Source organism: Phodopus roborovskii, unplaced genomic scaffold, assembly GCF_943737965.1.
Source record: "Phodopus roborovskii unplaced genomic scaffold, PHOROB, whole genome shotgun sequence".
NCBI lineage: Eukaryota > Metazoa > Chordata > Mammalia > Rodentia > Cricetidae > Phodopus > Phodopus roborovskii.
The window spans coordinates 8,239,161-8,256,664 of NW_026126407.1; the positions used below are offsets into that span (position 1 = coordinate 8,239,161).

At 40.9% G+C, this 17,504-nt stretch overlaps 2 protein-coding genes across 2 annotated transcripts; both read left to right on the forward strand.

Annotated features, from left to right (window-relative positions):
- Positions 1-4,184: 4,184 nt before the first annotated feature.
- On the forward strand, positions 4,185-5,132 carry LOC127219708 (olfactory receptor 3A2-like). The gene has a single exon (XM_051181478.1). The coding sequence runs from the start codon at positions 4,185-4,187 to the stop codon at positions 5,130-5,132; it is 948 nt and encodes a 315-aa protein (XP_051037435.1).
- Positions 5,133-12,669: 7,537 nt separating this feature from the next.
- On the forward strand, positions 12,670-13,618 carry LOC127219709 (olfactory receptor 3A1-like). The gene is given in 2 exon segments (XM_051181479.1): positions 12,670-13,002; positions 13,004-13,618. Coding segments are annotated over 2 exon segments (948 nt in total).
- The last annotated feature ends 3,886 nt before the right edge of the window (positions 13,619-17,504 follow it).

Here is a 17,504-nt window from a genome sequence, read left to right on the forward strand (position 1 = left end):
TCAGAGAATCCAGCCTGGACCCATCCCACAAGGAGTCATCTTTACTTCATCAGAGGGCCTGACTGAGATGTTATCATCAGACCCATAGAGGTTGGTTAGAACATCAGAGAGTCGTTGAAGTGCAGTTAAGAAAGCCTGCATCTCAGGCTGGATGATGAGAATAGCAGGGGGCCTTTTTGACCAAGTCCACCATTGTGACCTTGTGGGAGACAGACTTCTTGGATGTACAGACCTAGCTCATCCTAGAATCTTGGAAATGACAAGTAAGTTCCATTTGCACAGAACAGAGGTCACTGGGCTTCTCTGTGAGGCCAGTTCTTGTCTGGCCTTGTTTATTCACAGGGTCTTGCCCTCCTAATTGACAAATAACTTGGGGCTGTTTGAGGATAACTCATTTCAGGTAAGCCAGTTGTTTCAGTTCTTCCTAACGAGGTCTTAGAATCATTCCATATGAACAAGGAAATTAAAATTCCTACAGCAGTGCACCTGCGCCTTTCACTCAAGCCTATACTTCTCTAGAATCACATCAGTTTCCATATTGCACAACTTCTGGCTCATCCGAGAGACTTTCCCAGCCCCTACAGTTTAGCCCGATGACCCCCTCACTGAAATCATGTTGGTCTCATGGCTTTAGTCTTTAAGTTTATTCTGCATTTGTTTTGGAAATATGGAAAGCCCACTGCTTATAAACTATGGTGACAGACACTGAGGATGTGAAGATAAAGTCTTCCCACAAGTCACGGTGGAGTACAGCTGTGCCCCTTCGGAGAAGGGGCCATATAAGAGGGTAGCAGAGACTCAGAAAGGGTACAGTCAGGGTGCTGCAGGAGATTAGCAGAAAGCAGTTTGAGGAAGGGGAAACCAGGATAACCATGTAGAGGAAGTGTATTCTCATTCACTCAAAGAAGTTTAGAACTTGGACTAAGAAATCATTCTAAGGAAACTGAAGAGCACAGAACTTTTACAACATTAGTTAAATTGTTTTGGAGAGAGCAAGCCAGAGGAATATATTATTTGATTATTTGATATGCCTTTTCCCCATTAATGTGCCAATGCTTATGGCACTTACTGAATTAGTTCTAGGTCTATGTGTAGGACCCACAGGATGACACGATGAATGTGACCATTGACTTAAGGGGGTTTTAGACAATATAAGTAAGGGTTACCAAATTGAATGTCCCCCACCTAACTCACATACAGAGCAGAGGGTCACTATATTGTGAGCACTTCATTTGGGATTTTGATTGGCACCCTGCCAACTATCCCCGTGTGGCCATATCTGCTGCTCTGCCTAAGTTGCATATAGAAAATTAACTGTAGACAGGGGATGTCTTCAATGTTTAGAGGGTCAACTGCTGGCTGGGAGAGGAGAGGTGGCCAGAGGATGTGCTGTATCAGTGGGTAGAATCAGACCTGCTCCAGAGTGAACTGTAGAAGGAAATGCGATGTCTGTAAGGGAAACCTCTCATTGAAGACACCACTAAAGCATGTACAAACAGACATCATACTAATTGCCATCATTTATCTTCACAAAAGAAATGGGACATTTTTTTTAGATGTATACTATTAAGATTGCTCTCTGTGGGCCAGTAAGATGGCTCAGCGGGTGAGGGCACTTGCTCAACAATCTGAGTCCCATCTCCAGGATTAACATGGTTGAGTAAGAGAACTGATTCCCTTGACCTATGTACATAACACTATAACACATGTGCCATGGCACACATGTATGGACACATGAATGTATGCCACTATAAATAAATATCTATATTTTAAAAATTTAAGTGTTTAGCTTTTAAAAACATTACTCTCTGTTATTTATGCATCAGGAAATCTTCATGGATGATTTAGTCCCGTGGCCTCCTGGCATCATGGTTCAACAACATTCACAACATTACAACAGCTTTCTCGGTGGTAGCATATGAACAAGTCAGGGAACTTGACCCAACGCTGGTGTCCCTCCTGAACACACCAGGCAGCTCACATTTCATTGACTTCCAACCCCAACAACCCCCAGAAGAAAGTTCCTAAAGTGCCAAGTTAGCTTTCTAACAGTTATTCTGTGAAGGGAGTCTGTCACTCAACCTTGAAGACTGCGTGTCTTCCCTTGAGAACTGCCTATTCAGACTGTGTCCAGGCTTGGTTCTATTTGGTGTAGTTTTTATTTAGTTCCACCATTGTCAGTTTGTAAGTTACACTTTTAATTGGCTTATTTTTATGAAGCAGCTGATAATCCTTAACCTAAAAAAATCTGTTCTAAAAGGTGTAACTCCTAATAGAAATGAAGTAGAAAAACAGATGACTTAGAATGTTCTTTGTATGTTCTGTTTCTTTTGCTATGTTGAAACTTCAGATTTTAATATAATTCTACTTGTCCATTTTACTTTATCTGCACATGGTTAGGGGCCTTATCCAAAACCACCTTCCCAATATCGCTGCCTTGAAGTGTTTCTCCTGTTGTCTTCTACCAATTTCCTGTCTTTTCTTTGGGTCTTTTGGTATATTTTAGATCACTTCCATATATGGTGAGGAATAGGGACCTAATTTCATTATTCTGAATGGATATGATGCCTCCTAGATTTAAGATGTTCCTCTTGGGCACCAGGCTAGGAGGACCTATCTTTAGTGGCCAGACCAGCAGACACATTGCTGGGTTTCTCATACTAATCTTTCCTCTGCTGGTCTCATAGCAATTTTAAGTTAGCAGTCATACAAAAACACAAGCAGAAAGAATAATTTTTCTAGATAGAAAGCCAGGCATTTTATAAATATGGGGTTTGGCTCAGTCAGTACAGGGCTTGATACATAAACATGGGGACCTTAGTTGATTCCCAGCATCCACGTAAAAACCCTAAGACATGGTGCCAAGAACTTGTTAATGGATAAGCTTTAATAATAATAATAATAATAATAATAATAATAATAATAATAGTACAGAAATTAGAAATGAGTATATCAAAGCTAATTTTAATGAAGACATAGATGATTTAAAATTGAATTTGTATGGATATGGCTCCTGGAAGACAGACCACCTCCTAGTGGAAGCCACACATCCAAGAATATATGGGTGGCATAAACTGTACTAGGTAGCTTTAAAAAAAGAGGAGGATGCAAAGCTGGGTAGGGAAGGCAGACAGGTAATCATATGAAATCCTCAACTAATAAAAATGAAAAAAATAAATATAATTGCAATTGCAAAAGCAAAAAAAAATCACAAAAAGTAAAAAGCCAAAGAGAGTTTTCTTGATAAATAGAAATAGAAGATAAACATTCTGAAAATACTTATCTAGACATTCTTGATTTATGTATAACTGCTCTCCCTGTCTCTCCCTCTCCGTGTTCCCCTCTCCCTTTCTCTCTCCTCTCATTATGTTGCCTGGGCTGGCCTTCAACTTGAATCAACCTCTTTCATGTGTCACCATGACCGACTTTTAATTACTTTTTCCTGTTACTAATTTTCTAACAATTCTGAGTTTCCGTGTTCTTTTCTCCCCCTTGAGTTTTACTTAGTTTCACTGCTGGAAATTTCTGCTTTGTTTTATTTTTCCATTGCATGTATATACTACATCTTCTCTATCCATTAACCACCTCTCATGGTGTGGGAAGAAATGTCTGAAGTAATGATACCATTAGGCAACTGACAGGTGAGGTTTTGAGGTAAAACCAGAACTGGAGATAATAAGTAAGGTTTGGCCAAAGGAGAGAAAACAGCTGTCTTAGGGATTTATTGCTGTGAAGAGACACCATGACCATGACAAGTCTTAAATAAGAAAATATTTACCTGGGGTATTGGCTTACAGTTTCAGAGGCTTAGTTCATTATCATATGGCGGAGAGCATGGCAGTTTGCAGGCAGACATAGTGCTAGCTACATCGTGATTAGAAGACAAGAAATATACTATGACACCGAGAAAAGCTTAAGCAAAAGAGACCTCAAAGCCTTCTCCCACCATGACACACTTCCTTCAATAAGGCCACATCTATTTCAACAAGTCCACACCTCCCAATAGTGCCCCTCCCTATGAGCTTATGGGGGCTAAATTACATTCAAACTACCACAACACCTCCTGGCAAACACAGAAATTTACCTCCAGGCTTAGCATATGAAAATGGATCATTGTATTTTTATTGACTAATTACATTAAAGGTGGATCATTTCTATTCTGAAATGTCTTATAACAGGAATTCATGGAGTCCAAATTTGAGAGCAATGGAACAGCAGTTACTGAGTTCATTCTTCTGGGCTTGGTAGAGACAGCAGGGCTGCAGCCAGTCATCTTTGTGATCTTCTTCTTTGCCTATTTGCTCACAGTTGGGGGCAACCTAAGCATCCTGGCAGCTGTCCTGGTGGAGCCCAAACTCCACACTCCCATGTACTTCTTCCTGGGGAATCTGTCCATGCTGGATGTTGGATGTATCAGTGTCACTGTTCCATCAATGTTGGGTCGTCTTTTGTCCCACAGGCGCACAATTGCATACGGAGCCTGCCTCACACAGCTCTTTTTCTTCCATCAGCTGGCTGGGGTTGACTGCTTCCTGTTGACAGCCATGGCTTATGACAGGTTCCTGGCCATCTGCCGGCCCCTCACCTACAGCACCCGCATGAACCACACAGTCCAGAGGATCTTGGTGGCCACATCCTGGGCTTGTGCCTTCAGCAATGCACTGACCCACACTGTGGCCATATCCACACTCAACTTCTGTGGCCCCAATGTGATCAATCACTTCTACTGTGACCTGCCCCAGCTCTTCCAGCTCTCCTGCTCCAGCACGCAGCTCAATGAGCTGCTGCTCTTTGGTCTGGGTGTCCTCATGGCTGGTGCGCCTGTGATTCTCATTGTCACCTCTTACATCCATGTGGCAGCTGCAGTTTTGAGAATCCGATCTTCTGAGGGGAGGAAAAAAGCCTTCTCTACATGTGGCTCCCATCTCACTGTGGTAGGCATCTTTTATGGAACAGGTGTCTTCAGTTACATGAGACTAGGTTCAGTGGAGGCTTCAGACAAGGACAAGGGCATTGGCATCCTCAACACTGTCATCAGTCCCATGCTGAACCCACTCATCTACAGTCTTCGGAACCCTGATGTGCAGGGTGCCCTAAGGAGAGTACTGACAGGAAAGCGAGATATGGTATGAGTGTGATCAGGAGGGAAGAAAACACAGTATAAACTGGCTATGGTTGTGCATGCTTGTAATCCCAGTGGAGGCAGGAGGATAAGAAATTCTATCTCATCTTTGACAGCAACTTCGAGGCTAACCTATGCTGCATGACAAACTATCTCAAGAAGAATAAAAAAATACATTAATACAAGATTTTCCCAGTATATATTTGTTTTATTATTCTGCAAGTATTTCTATAAGTCATGGTATATACAAATCTGGAGCTGAATGAAATAAAAAATTGAGATTTATATGTATATTTTTCTCTTACCCATACACAAACTTTACACTATTTTATTATTCCAATGGTAAATGAAACTGTTCTTTCCAAATATTTGGCAGCAGTGGCTGTTACAAATAAACTCTTCTAATATACAACTAACTGTAAATAATTAGAAGTTATTATTATATATTAAAACTTGCTGTCTTGAGATGTAATTTTTGGAGGTTCACCTACGCTAGGTTACATTTTCAAATATTGTATTTTCCATGATATGGTTCAAACTGTGATTTCTTCCCAATTCATCTACAGACTCTCTGGCCCTTTGGCCCACAGTGTGACTTATTTGGAGATGATGGTAATTATAAACTAATCATCCTCTCATTGGTGTGGATGACCCCACAGCCATGCATTTACAGGCAACACTAGTTAGACACAGTGAGGTATTTATTTAAAAAAGAAAAGAGGACATGAATCTTGGAGGCAGACATGTTGGGGCAGGTGTCCAAGGGGAATCCATCAGGGGTGACGGAGGTAGACATGATTAAAACAATTGTGTACACGTATGAAATTCTCAACAATTTAAAAACTATTTTTTTTTCAAGTAAGGAAAGTGTCAATGATTAGGGTGAAATGAGGTTGTGTTGGGGTCCTAAGTCAATGAGGTGGCCTCCTGAGATTAGGATCCTCAGCTACTCTCACCCCATGACATATGAAGATGCAGTAGGAAGGTGACTGTCTGACCGCCAAGCCAAGAGAAGAAACTTCCTCAGAACCCGGCCATGGTAGCAACTGAATCTTGGACTTTGTGTCTGAAGAACTGTAGCAAAATACATTTCTAGTGCTTAAACCACCCAATACCATCCTTTATTATGGCCACCTGAGCTGGGTAATGCGATGCATTGGTGCTGCTTTGTTGGGAATTGTCTTGTTGTATCCCCTGCCTAGTATTTATACAGACTGTTAACAATTTTCATACTGATTTTTAGAAACTCTCCTGTATATTTTTTCAAATAATTCCAGCCTCCTAATTTTCTATTTTTCTTTCATTTTTGTTCTTTTTATCTCCCACGAACTGCAATTTTTATATTTTATATCTTCAAATATGTCTTTTTATAAGTTTATAAACATTGTGTTATAATTATAAGAAAATTAGTTTTCAACATTTCCCCGGATGTACAAACAACCACCCCAGACAGGTAAGACATTCCAGACCACTCACCTTGTACACACTCCCCTATGCCAAAAGCTCCCTGACCACCCTACCCAGACAGGTTTGAGGTCTTCAGACCCTCACCCATGACTGCCTGGCCTGGACAGGTAAGCTGTCCTAGGGCTTTGCACTTCACGTGCACACAACTTATGTGTACACTTACACACCCAAAAGTGCTCCACACAGACAGGTTAAAGGTCTCTAGCCCTCCCATCTCCCATGAATGCTTCTGATGCTTGAAGCCCATTATGGTCAGGTTAGAGGTCTCCATTTCTCCTACACATAATTCCATCTCTCCCTACCTTCCCTGGAGAGACAAAGTGAATTTCCCTGTCTGCTCCTGCACACACTTCCACAGCCCTGTAAACATCAGACCCGGACAGGTAATGAAATGGTTAATGGGTAAAAATCATCTCTGATCTCCACTCTGATTCTTGTCCCACCATCCTCCAAGAATGGAGCACAAAGACAGAGAAGACTACAAAACAGATACATTTATTTGCCAATAAGGGATTAACAATCTTCAAGTAGGACCAGGTGGGCCTTAATTAACTACATCTTTAACCACATCCAGCCAATCAAGGAAATCTATCAAAAAGTTATGAACAATTCCTGTTGCTGTGGTTATCATTGCAGCCTAGTTCAACCTGGGCCTGCTGGGGGCTCTGGCTGTCAAAAGCTCTTGGGTAGCCCAGTGATTTTATAAAAAATTTTAATTTCAACTCTTCCTTTCCCTGCATCCAATGCCTTCTATGCCCCCTCCTGATGGGAGATGTCATTCTGTATATGTTTCTCATACTGGTTAATAATAAAGCACTGTTGGCCAATAGGAAAGGAAGATAGGAGGGACTAGGAGACAAGGAGGAAAGAGGAAGTAGGAAGGAGGAGTCAAGATGGAGAGTCTGGAGAGAGCTGTATGCGGCAGCTGGCTCTGGTAAGAACACATGGACGTACATAGATTAACACAAATGGGTTAATAACTAAGGCAGAGCTAGCCGATAAGAAACAAGTAACCGGGCCTATAGAATTATATCTAATACAGAGTCTCTGTGTATTATTTGGGGCTGGCGTGGCGGCGGGACAAGACCAGCAGCAGTGGCAGGCTGGAAAACCCATACTTCTTACAGATGGCGCCCACATGGCTAATAAGAACTTCCACTAAAAATTTAACAAAAGCTTAAAAAAGAGTTTTAAAAACAAAAAAACAGAGACTAACAAGGTTTCATGGTTTTTTTATTGTTACAGTTACATATATATAAATGTGTAAATATGTGAGAACAACCTGCTGTGTCTATTAAGTATTGCTTGTATGTATATGATTTCAGGACTGACCACTTGGTTTTAGATAACCAGTTAGGGGGCTCATTCTTGGGAAAGACTTATTCTCCCTCTGCTAGTATCTCTTAGTTTCCTGAAGTTCTTTGTCTAAGGTCTGGGATTCTGTGAGGCTTACCCCTTCCATGATAGCATAACTATTGGTATTATCATTGTTTATATCCTGCTTAGGCAGCCCTATTGTTGAGGTACCATGGATGTAGCTTCCCTGTCATTTCTAGGAGACACAATCTCATGGTAGACTCCCGGATCCACTGGCTCCTACAATTTTTCCAATCCCTCTTCTGTGATGGCCCCGGTGTAGGAGCTGTGTTGCCTACTATCGTCTGATTCCTAAACCAGTAGAATTACCAACTGTATTCTACATTCTTGTCCTTGTATCCACAATACCTTTAGTTTTGAGGCCTCATCAAAGATGCTTCTTTTTGCAGCAGATGGAGACCATCACAGAAATCCACAGATAGTCAAATGCAGAGGACAGATGACTGTAGGGTGCCAATATCCAAATGATACAACTATAATGCAATTCCCAAGGTCAGAGAACAACAATAAAGAGGATCAGAAAGACTGTAAGAGCTAGAGGACCAGGCTGTTTGCTCTGAGATAGTGCATTCTACAGATGACAGGGAGTTACAGTAATGAAATCTTGACAATATGGTTGCTTAAACAAGATCTACACAATGACAACACCAATTGGCATCCCAGTGTAGCTGAGAAAAATCTCACAAGGCCCCAAACCTAGACAAAGAACTATATACAATTCATGGCTGCTAAGAGAGGGAGAAAATCAGTCTTCCACAGGGATGAACTCCTAATAGGTTATCAATCCCAAGTGGTCATACTCTACACATACACACTTATATAAGGAACACTAAATGGAATCAGTAGGTTATATTTATATAATAATAATAATAATAATAATAATAATGATAATTTTAAAAATGGGTCATGAATTGGAGAAGGAATGGGAGGGCACAAGGGGAGTTTAAAGAGGAGAAATTTGCAGTGGGAATGTTGTAAATATAGTTCTCATGTATGAAATTCTAAAAAATTGTTAAGTAACATAAACAGGAAAGCAAGTGCTGCACACACTGTGTGATCAATGGGCCGTTTAGGAGATAGAGAGGGTGCTGCATAGCATGGGTGTTGAGACTATGTTCCTTGGAATGGTATAAATGCATATTTAAATGCCTAGCCCTCAGATCCCTGTGTGGCTATAAGAAAATAACTGAAATTAATTTATTAATCTGTAAAATGTGAAGGATATAGGTATATGGCAGAATCATTGGAAGGACTGATTGGAACTTAATCAACTCCATGTAAAGTTCTTGATACATGAATATAGCAAACATGTATTAAATATTATTGTTTTTAAGTTATCAAAAGTGTATTGTGTATATTGTTGAATTTAATTCTCATAGAAAAGCTAAGGAAGGAACTCATGTGCATTTCACAGATGAGAAAGTTGAGGCCCAAGGGGAACAAGCAGTTGCTAAGAAATGGAGGACAAGTCTCTCCATCCCACAGAGTGTGTACCACCTCTGGGGTTTGGGCAGCTAATCAGTTGTTGAGAGGAATAAAGAGTGTGAAGGATGTATTGCACAGCTGCTCCAATTCCCTCTTTCATCATCTGTATCACTAAGGCTCCCAGCCTCAAAGGGCCTGGCCTGAAACCCACAATAGGGAACACCTTTGTCCCCCCTCAACTTCCTGTTTTTCCTAGCACAGTGTTTCCAGGGCCTCCCCCAGGAGCATTCCAGGAATCTCAAGGCACAGTCCCTCTGGCCCTCACTAACAAGATTCAAGGTGGGAACACATTTCATCCTTGAGGATTTGGTTTGGTTGCCATGGGCCTCTTCTGATTCTCCTCCTTTCCTGGGTTTCCCCTTCATCCCCAGACCCAAAGAAGTTTCTCCTCTCATCCACAAGCTTAGAAGTTAGCCTTGCTCATTTCTCAACCCTGTTTGTAGCAGGCAAGAAAATGAGCCATTTTCTTAAAGACCCCATTTGGTCCTAGCTCCACCTCTAATTTTCTGAGCGACTTTGGGACAGCAGACTGCTCTTTATGCCCCTCTGCTAAACTGAGTTTTTGTCTTATCTCCTGTATGTGCCTGTAGACAATATGAAGGTGAGAACAAAGATAGAGGAAACATTCTGAGTTCCCCACTGTGATGTGAAGCTCCATTGCCTCACCACGATGGTGTTTATTAGGGCTTATATTTTTGACTTGACCTTGAGTGTATGCACCCTTCTCCCATTTCCCTGGACTAATTTTGAGGTCCCAAGAGGCTGACACTATGCTGGAATATCCCCAGGACAGAGATGCCTGAGTCTCTGTCTTGTTTCTCTCTCTCCCTCTTCACCCTCACTCTCTCTATATAGCTTCTTACTGCTTTTACTGAAGCTGAATGAGTTTGTGTTTCACATCTTTTTCCACAAAATCACATTGGTTCCTGAACCATCACCAGGTGAGTTTTCAAGGCCATTCCTCTGCCCTTAAATCACTTGAAGAAGGGGACTTCAGCTCTTTCTTAGCTAGTTGACTTTCCTGGCTTTACAGAAATATTGATCAGTGTCTTAAAATAAAAGAGTCCTGCCCTAGATGACAGGTCTTCTGCAAGTACGTGCAAGAGCTGGTTCAGCATCAGCAAATGTCCTCACCGGTTACAGTCCTCACCAGCAGCGACTGTCCTCCCAAGATCCTACCAACCACAGACATCTCAATGGTGGTGTGAGGTGACTTCAAATGTGTTTAGTCTCTTCTTGATTGAGGTCAAGACAGAAACTAGTGTTCTTTGCTGTGGCATGGCTGTTTCTTTTTAAGAAGCAACTGTTCTGACTGTAGAAAAAAGTGATTTCTAAAGTTTACATTAAAAGATATTTTTGATCATCATTCCACCTGCAGGAAAACCTTTGCTTCTTACTCAACTCTGTCCATCCTCCTTTCAAAATTCTTCAGAGTCAAGTTTGTTCAAATTCATATTTGTCCCTTAAAATTTTTTGATAATTCTTGCTAGTCACCAATGATCCTTTTTGTTTTTTTTGTGTTTTTTTTTTTTTTTTTTTTGTCAACCAGTGCATCCACCCACTTATTTGTGAAGTGGTGCACAGATACACTGGATCTATGCATATAGGTCCCAAAGAGAAATACGCTATGGATCCTACACTTGAATCAAACTAGATTGGTTAGGTAAATAGCTAAATGATTTTTACAAGGCAAGCATTATGTAGAATATAATCAAAGTGCATTAGGAATGTGAAGACACAAATGTCACTTTGGAATGGGCAGGAACTGGTCAGGAAATAGCATCATTTGCACCTAGTCTTGGAGATGTGGCCATAAGACACTGCAAGGGCATTCTGTGCAGAGAAACTGGCAGAAGCAATTATGACGATGTGGGAAAGCCTGCCGTGGCTATGACCCACTACGGTGATAACTTGAACTTCAACTACTTGCCTCCAAGCAAGACATTGAAGTCCACAAAAGCCCAGTCACAGGGATTATGAGTGGAACTTTGAGTCATGGGAGTGGTTCAAAGAGAGCTTCATAAAGAATTTAAGAAAGGCAAGGCCCTGAGCCCTTGTGACCCTGGGATTAACTGGAGTGTTAGAGGTTAAGTAAGAGCAGGGGTTCTGGAGGGTTAAATCTGCTCTGCCTGTGTCTCTTGCTTTATGCATGCTCACATTTTTCTTGATGTAAATCAAATGATAAAATCGTATTCCTTCTACAGTGCTGCTGAAGGAATTAATTAACTACTACATGGAAAGTCCTTAGAATAGTGTCTAGTCTAGAGCAAGCTTCCCAATAGCTCATCTGGGAGTGTTATCAGAGGATGACCCAAGAAAACTGTCCATATCAAAGGCATTGGTTGCTGCAGAGAAGGAGAGATCTGTTTCTCTCTTGTCCCACTAGTTCACTGTGATGTGGTATTTAGTAGGTTTGCATGACCAGCTTCTGGTGTGACACTCATAGCATTTAAAACTCGGTCTCAAATGTAGACAAATTGGAAAGCTGAAATGAACAAGGGAATAAATGCCACCTTAGTTAAAGCCACTGGTAAATTGAATTTTATTTTATACACACACTCTGCATCTCATAACATTATACCATGAGAGTTTTTCTTCTTACGAAAGCACAATAATGAATTCATTTTTCACTTTTCCCATCTACACACTGGTGTCATATAAGTAAACAGGCACTTCTTGAATTTTAACTCCGACTGTCTTGACAGCTTTTATTTTTTCAGATAAACAATTTCTTCCCAACATACAAGCTTTCTTTTCTTAATTCTATTTCACAGGATTAGTGTTGTGAATGCTGCAACACTTATTGTAAAATTAAATATAATGGTTCCATCCTTCTCTGTTCTCATTCTCCTGGGATAATCAGATGCTGTCCTCTAGCAAATCTTACTGTTTCATTACACCAAAACTAGGGTGTTTTTTCTTTAGAATGAAGAGTGGATTTGGCCTGTGATTTGTGTGTGCAGTAAGCAATTATCTGATACATGTTACAAACACATTGACACTCAAGCAGGTTACATTTTTTAAAAATTGTTTCTTTGCTTTTTGAGACTATTATGTAATTACATCACTTCGAGGAAGGAAAGGGAAGGGAGGGAATGATATTAAGTTCCTCTTTTAAATTTATAATTGGTAAGTTTCCCAGTAGCTATGATTGAAATTTCCCAAATTCATTGAGAGACATGATTGTTTTCCTACTTGGTTGTTTCTTTAAGGAACTCATGCAGCCAAAGCCCAGAGCCAATGGAACAACGGTTACTGAATTCATCCTGCTGGGTTTGGTGGAGACACCAGAGCTGTGGCCAGTTGTCTTCATACTCTTCCTCTTGGTGTACATGGCTACAGTTGGGGGCAACCTTAGTATCCTGGCAGCCGTCTTGGTGGAATCCAAACTCCACACACCCATGTACTTCTTCCTGGGGAATCTGTCAGTGATGGATGTGGGGTGTATCAGTGTCACTATCCCGTCAATGTTGGTTCGGCTCTTGTCCCACAAGCGCACAATTGCATACGGAGCCTGCCTCACACAGATCTTCTTTTTCCATCTGCTGGTTGGGGGTTGACTGCTTCCTGTTGACAGCCATGGCTTATGACAGGTTCCTGGCCATCTGCCGGCCCCTCACCTACAGCACCCGCATGAACCACACAGTCCAGAGGATCTTGGTGGCCACATCCTGGGCTTGTGCCTTCAGCAATGCACTGACCCACACTGTGGCCATATCCACACTCAACTTCTGTGGCCCCAATGTGATCAATCACTTCTACTGTGACCTGCCCCAGCTCTTCCAGCTCTCCTGCTCCAGCACGCAGCTCAATGAGATGCTGCTCTTTGCAGTGGGTTTCATAATGGCAGGAACCCCCATGGCACTTATTTTCACCTCCTATATCCATGTGGCAGCTGCAGTTCTGCAAATTCGCTCTGCTGAAGGCAGGAAGAAAGCCTTCTCCACATGCAGCTCTCACCTTACTGTGGTTGCCTTATTCTACGGCACCGGCATCTTCAACTACATGAGACTTGGTTCCATCAAACTTTCAGATAAGGATAAAGCTATTGGGATTTTCAACACTGTGATCAATCCCATGGTAAACCCACTCATCTATAGCCTCAGGAACCCTGATGTGCAGGCTGCCCTCTGGAGGGTATTCACAGGGAGAAGGCCAGCAGCTTAGGGAGGTCTCAATGATCTGTTTACCTGTTTCTTTTAAAGCTTAACCCAGTGATGGAGTGTCCTGTAGTGACAAACACTGCCACAAATTGTTCAGAACTGTTTCCACCTCAGAACTTAATTTAAGGGATAATAATTATTGTTCCCTAAAGAGGTTGTGCCCAGGTATAGACTGTGTGTACATAGTTCTCCCAGGTCTGCCCTTTGATGAGTCCCACCTTTAGTCACTATAGCTTCCTTTTAGCTGGAGTTTCCAAAGTGTCTCAGAAAGCATCCTCTCCTCCTGGAGAGATTTGTTTATTCTTCAATTTCAGGAAGAGTTGGTCTGTCTGTGCAACATAAACCTAGAGGGGGAAAAGTTCATTCCTCCTACAAAACTCATAGGATTCAGATGGAACAGCGAGGAAGCTTGCTCTGTGGCTTCATATTCCCCAGTAATCCTAGAGATCATGGTACCTGAATGCAGGTTACAGGAAAGTTATGATGCAAAATGAGCTTCCCTCAATTACCATTCTTTCATGTTTCTAAACTTTTGAAAGATAAAAATTTATAACCTAAACATTTCAACATTTCATAATCCCCCATTACTCAATATTAAATTCCTCTCTAAAATCCATGTGTGAATGCACATCACACTGTGATGCCTCTCCCTGTCAGGGAAAGAGTGTGGCTATAACCTAGTATTCTCATCCTGTTTTCTGTTCGCCAGCCATTAATCCAGCCATCGCTCAGGTGCATCTCCTTCTCACATGTTTTTTTCAGACTAATCACTTGTTCTTGACAGTGTTACTGTCTAGTTGATATTTCTGTGATCCATTTCTCTAACCCTCTCTTTTGACCTGAATCTGATGTGGGTGGGCAGACTGGAGGGATGGGCTAAAATAGAGATGGAAAGAAAGTGTGCAGAAGAGGGACATAAAGAAAGATGGGAAGTAGAGCATTTGTGGGAAAATGTAAATGAGTGATGGGGCAATAAGGAGAAATCCAGGTAGAAGATCAAGTAGAAGGATTGAGAAAAAAATAATAGCATTAGAGAGGGCGACATGGGCTACAGGGACAGAATATAAGATGAAAAGAATGAAAAACTACATTGCAAGAGGCTGTTAAGATTTGAGAGGGATAGCATTTGTATGTCAGAACTTCCCATTCTCTGTGGTCCAGCAATAACTGGTTCCTGTCAGCCCAAAGCTGTTACTGTAGTCCATCCCCTGTACCAAGAAAACATTATCTCTGGTTTTGCGGGGTATGCTAGAGTGCCTAGGGACTCAGATGCCATTTCTATAGGCAGAGATGTACTAAAGTCAGGAAGAGTGTCTGACAAATGAGGAAATACATCAAAGATGAGGGAATGTTGGGTATGAATCCCACAAAGATTGTGACCAATACTTGGTCCACATTCCTGCCTCTTAATTAATTCCTACTAATGTTGTCAATAGACAGGTGGAAAGATGGGTCTTTCTTGATCTTTTTAGACTCATCAGACAAACTTCAGGAAATATACGATGGGTTTCCTACAAGGGTTTTGGAAAATATCAAGAGTTCTTACCTCTGCTGTCCATGTTGCTCTTGAACTTGAACAAATTCCTTAGCATCTCTTGACTTGTACTTGGCAGGAGGGACAAAGCAATCATCGAGGCTCTCTCATCACTAGTTCTGTCAGTAAGTCTCTAGAAAGATTCTCATCTACAATTGCAGCAAATGGCCACTTGTTCCACCAATGTTTGTCACCACCAGCATTTAACACTGCAGCAAAACACACCTTGTTTGCCTCCAAGACTCCAGAGCTTCAGGCCTTCCCAACAGCTTGCCATTCATGCCATGCTTCAAGCAGTGACTTGCCATGGTATAGTCACTGGGTGAAAATGAGCAACTGATATCAATATCACAAAGAAGCACTTTGGGCATGACCCCATTTCTATGTTTACCTATAGAGATTATAGGGTTTCTTGAACAATTTGGATGCTTCTTTTTCCTTCGAAATTGATGTCCTATTTATTTTTATTCCAAACTAGAAATTTCTTCCCAATTTAAATTTGCCATTAGCCATGAAATACATCGTGTTGTAAAAGCTCAAATGGCACAGAATGTCACCACTGCCTTTCTACACCAGGGCCACAACAATGCTCCACACGCCCACTCACATACACATTCAAAACCCCACACACATGACTTTGCTACTAACTTTTCTCTTTTATATTTTGTAATTATAGAAATCAATCTACAAGCATATCTTATCAATTTAAATAGCTATAAAATATTCTACTTTATATATTAACAGTGGTTTACTTCACCAAGTCACTGATAGTTTTTGCTTTTTATAAATGTTAATAATTGTGAGATTAATTTTTATCTGTGTTCCATGCATATGCAATTACCTCCATTGGTTAAATTCTTACAAGTAATGTATTAGTGTGGGTGCATGTGCATGTGTGCTAAAGGAAATACAAAGACAAATTTACTCTTTGGTAAGTATTCAGTCTTTGTTTTGGCCAAAAAATGTGAACCTTTTTGCATCTTGATTGGCAGTGTGTGAGAATGCTTGTTACTGCACATCTTTGATGTCAGTGGGTATTATAAATGTATCTTTTGTTTTTAACAATTAAACGCAACATTGTGTTGTTCTTTAATTTGAATTTCTTTGTAAATGTGGTTAGTTATCTATAAGTGGATGGATGGACAGATAGGTAGATACCAATATATTTGTTATTTTCATTACCTTTCAGCAAATTGTCTTTTCTGATATAAGCAAGGACACAGTAAAGTAACAATCAAACTGACCACCACATGGTTAGGGGGAGGCTTTATTGTAGGTTAGAGAGAGAGAGAGAGAGAGCAAGCAGAGGCATCTGGAAGAATCCTGAGCAGAGAGAAAAAGAAGCAGCATGAAAATGGACAGGTGTAGAGAAGTGGGGTGTGGAAAGTCATGTGTGTTACAAGGAGGACAGGTAGCTAAGGGGAGGGAAACCTGTGAACTGGAGCAGCCTTGGAGTTTATGGTAGCAGAGGAGTTGAGAAGGGCCAGGATGCTAGTGTGGACTTTGGAATGCATAACAGATACATGTGAATAGGGACCAAAGGTGTGTGGAGATTAGCATGGGTTTAGATTTGTAAGGAAAAGCCATGTCTGGCAAGCAGAAACCTATTTTACAGACTCTTCATTAATGCTGCTCCTTCTGTAGTCCAACTTGAGCTGAATCAAGACTGTCATTTTGGGATTATCTACTGGCTTTGGGGAATTAAGGTTCCCTTTAGAATTGCCATCAGATTTTTGGGAGTGGTGTAGTTTCTCCTTTGGTTAGTTTGCTTATCTTTTTAGAATTTTCTCCACTATTAATTAAATAAAACTTATCTGGTAAGTAAAAAATTGTACATATTCATGGGCTAGCATGCTTTAGTACACATATACACTATATAACCTTTTGCAGTGATTACAAGACAGAGTTCATATTCCAAGACGGCACATTTGCCTTCTACCCACCCCCATAATTCTCAAATCCCCTTCTGTCTTTACCTTTTAGAACCTTTACTACCCGAATTGAGGTTTGCATTTTCATGCAATTTATCATCTTTGTGTCAAGTTCATAATAAAAGGACTTCCTGTTTAAACATTGTACTAATGTTGTATCTGTCTGTGATACCTTTTAGGACTTCATGGTTACCCTTAAAGCCAAGAATTTGATGTATTCAGTGCCTGTTTTTGTGTACATTTGAACTTTCATCTCAATTGAATGAGTTGTGAAGTGTCCCATCACAATAAAATGTATGTTTGGTCACCTATAAAATATGTGTGATAAGCAGCAAAAGGCAAAATACTGTATAAGATCAGAGCTGTCCCCCTAGGGAGACTTTTGTTAGATACATTTACCTGACAACTAACATATACTATGAAAA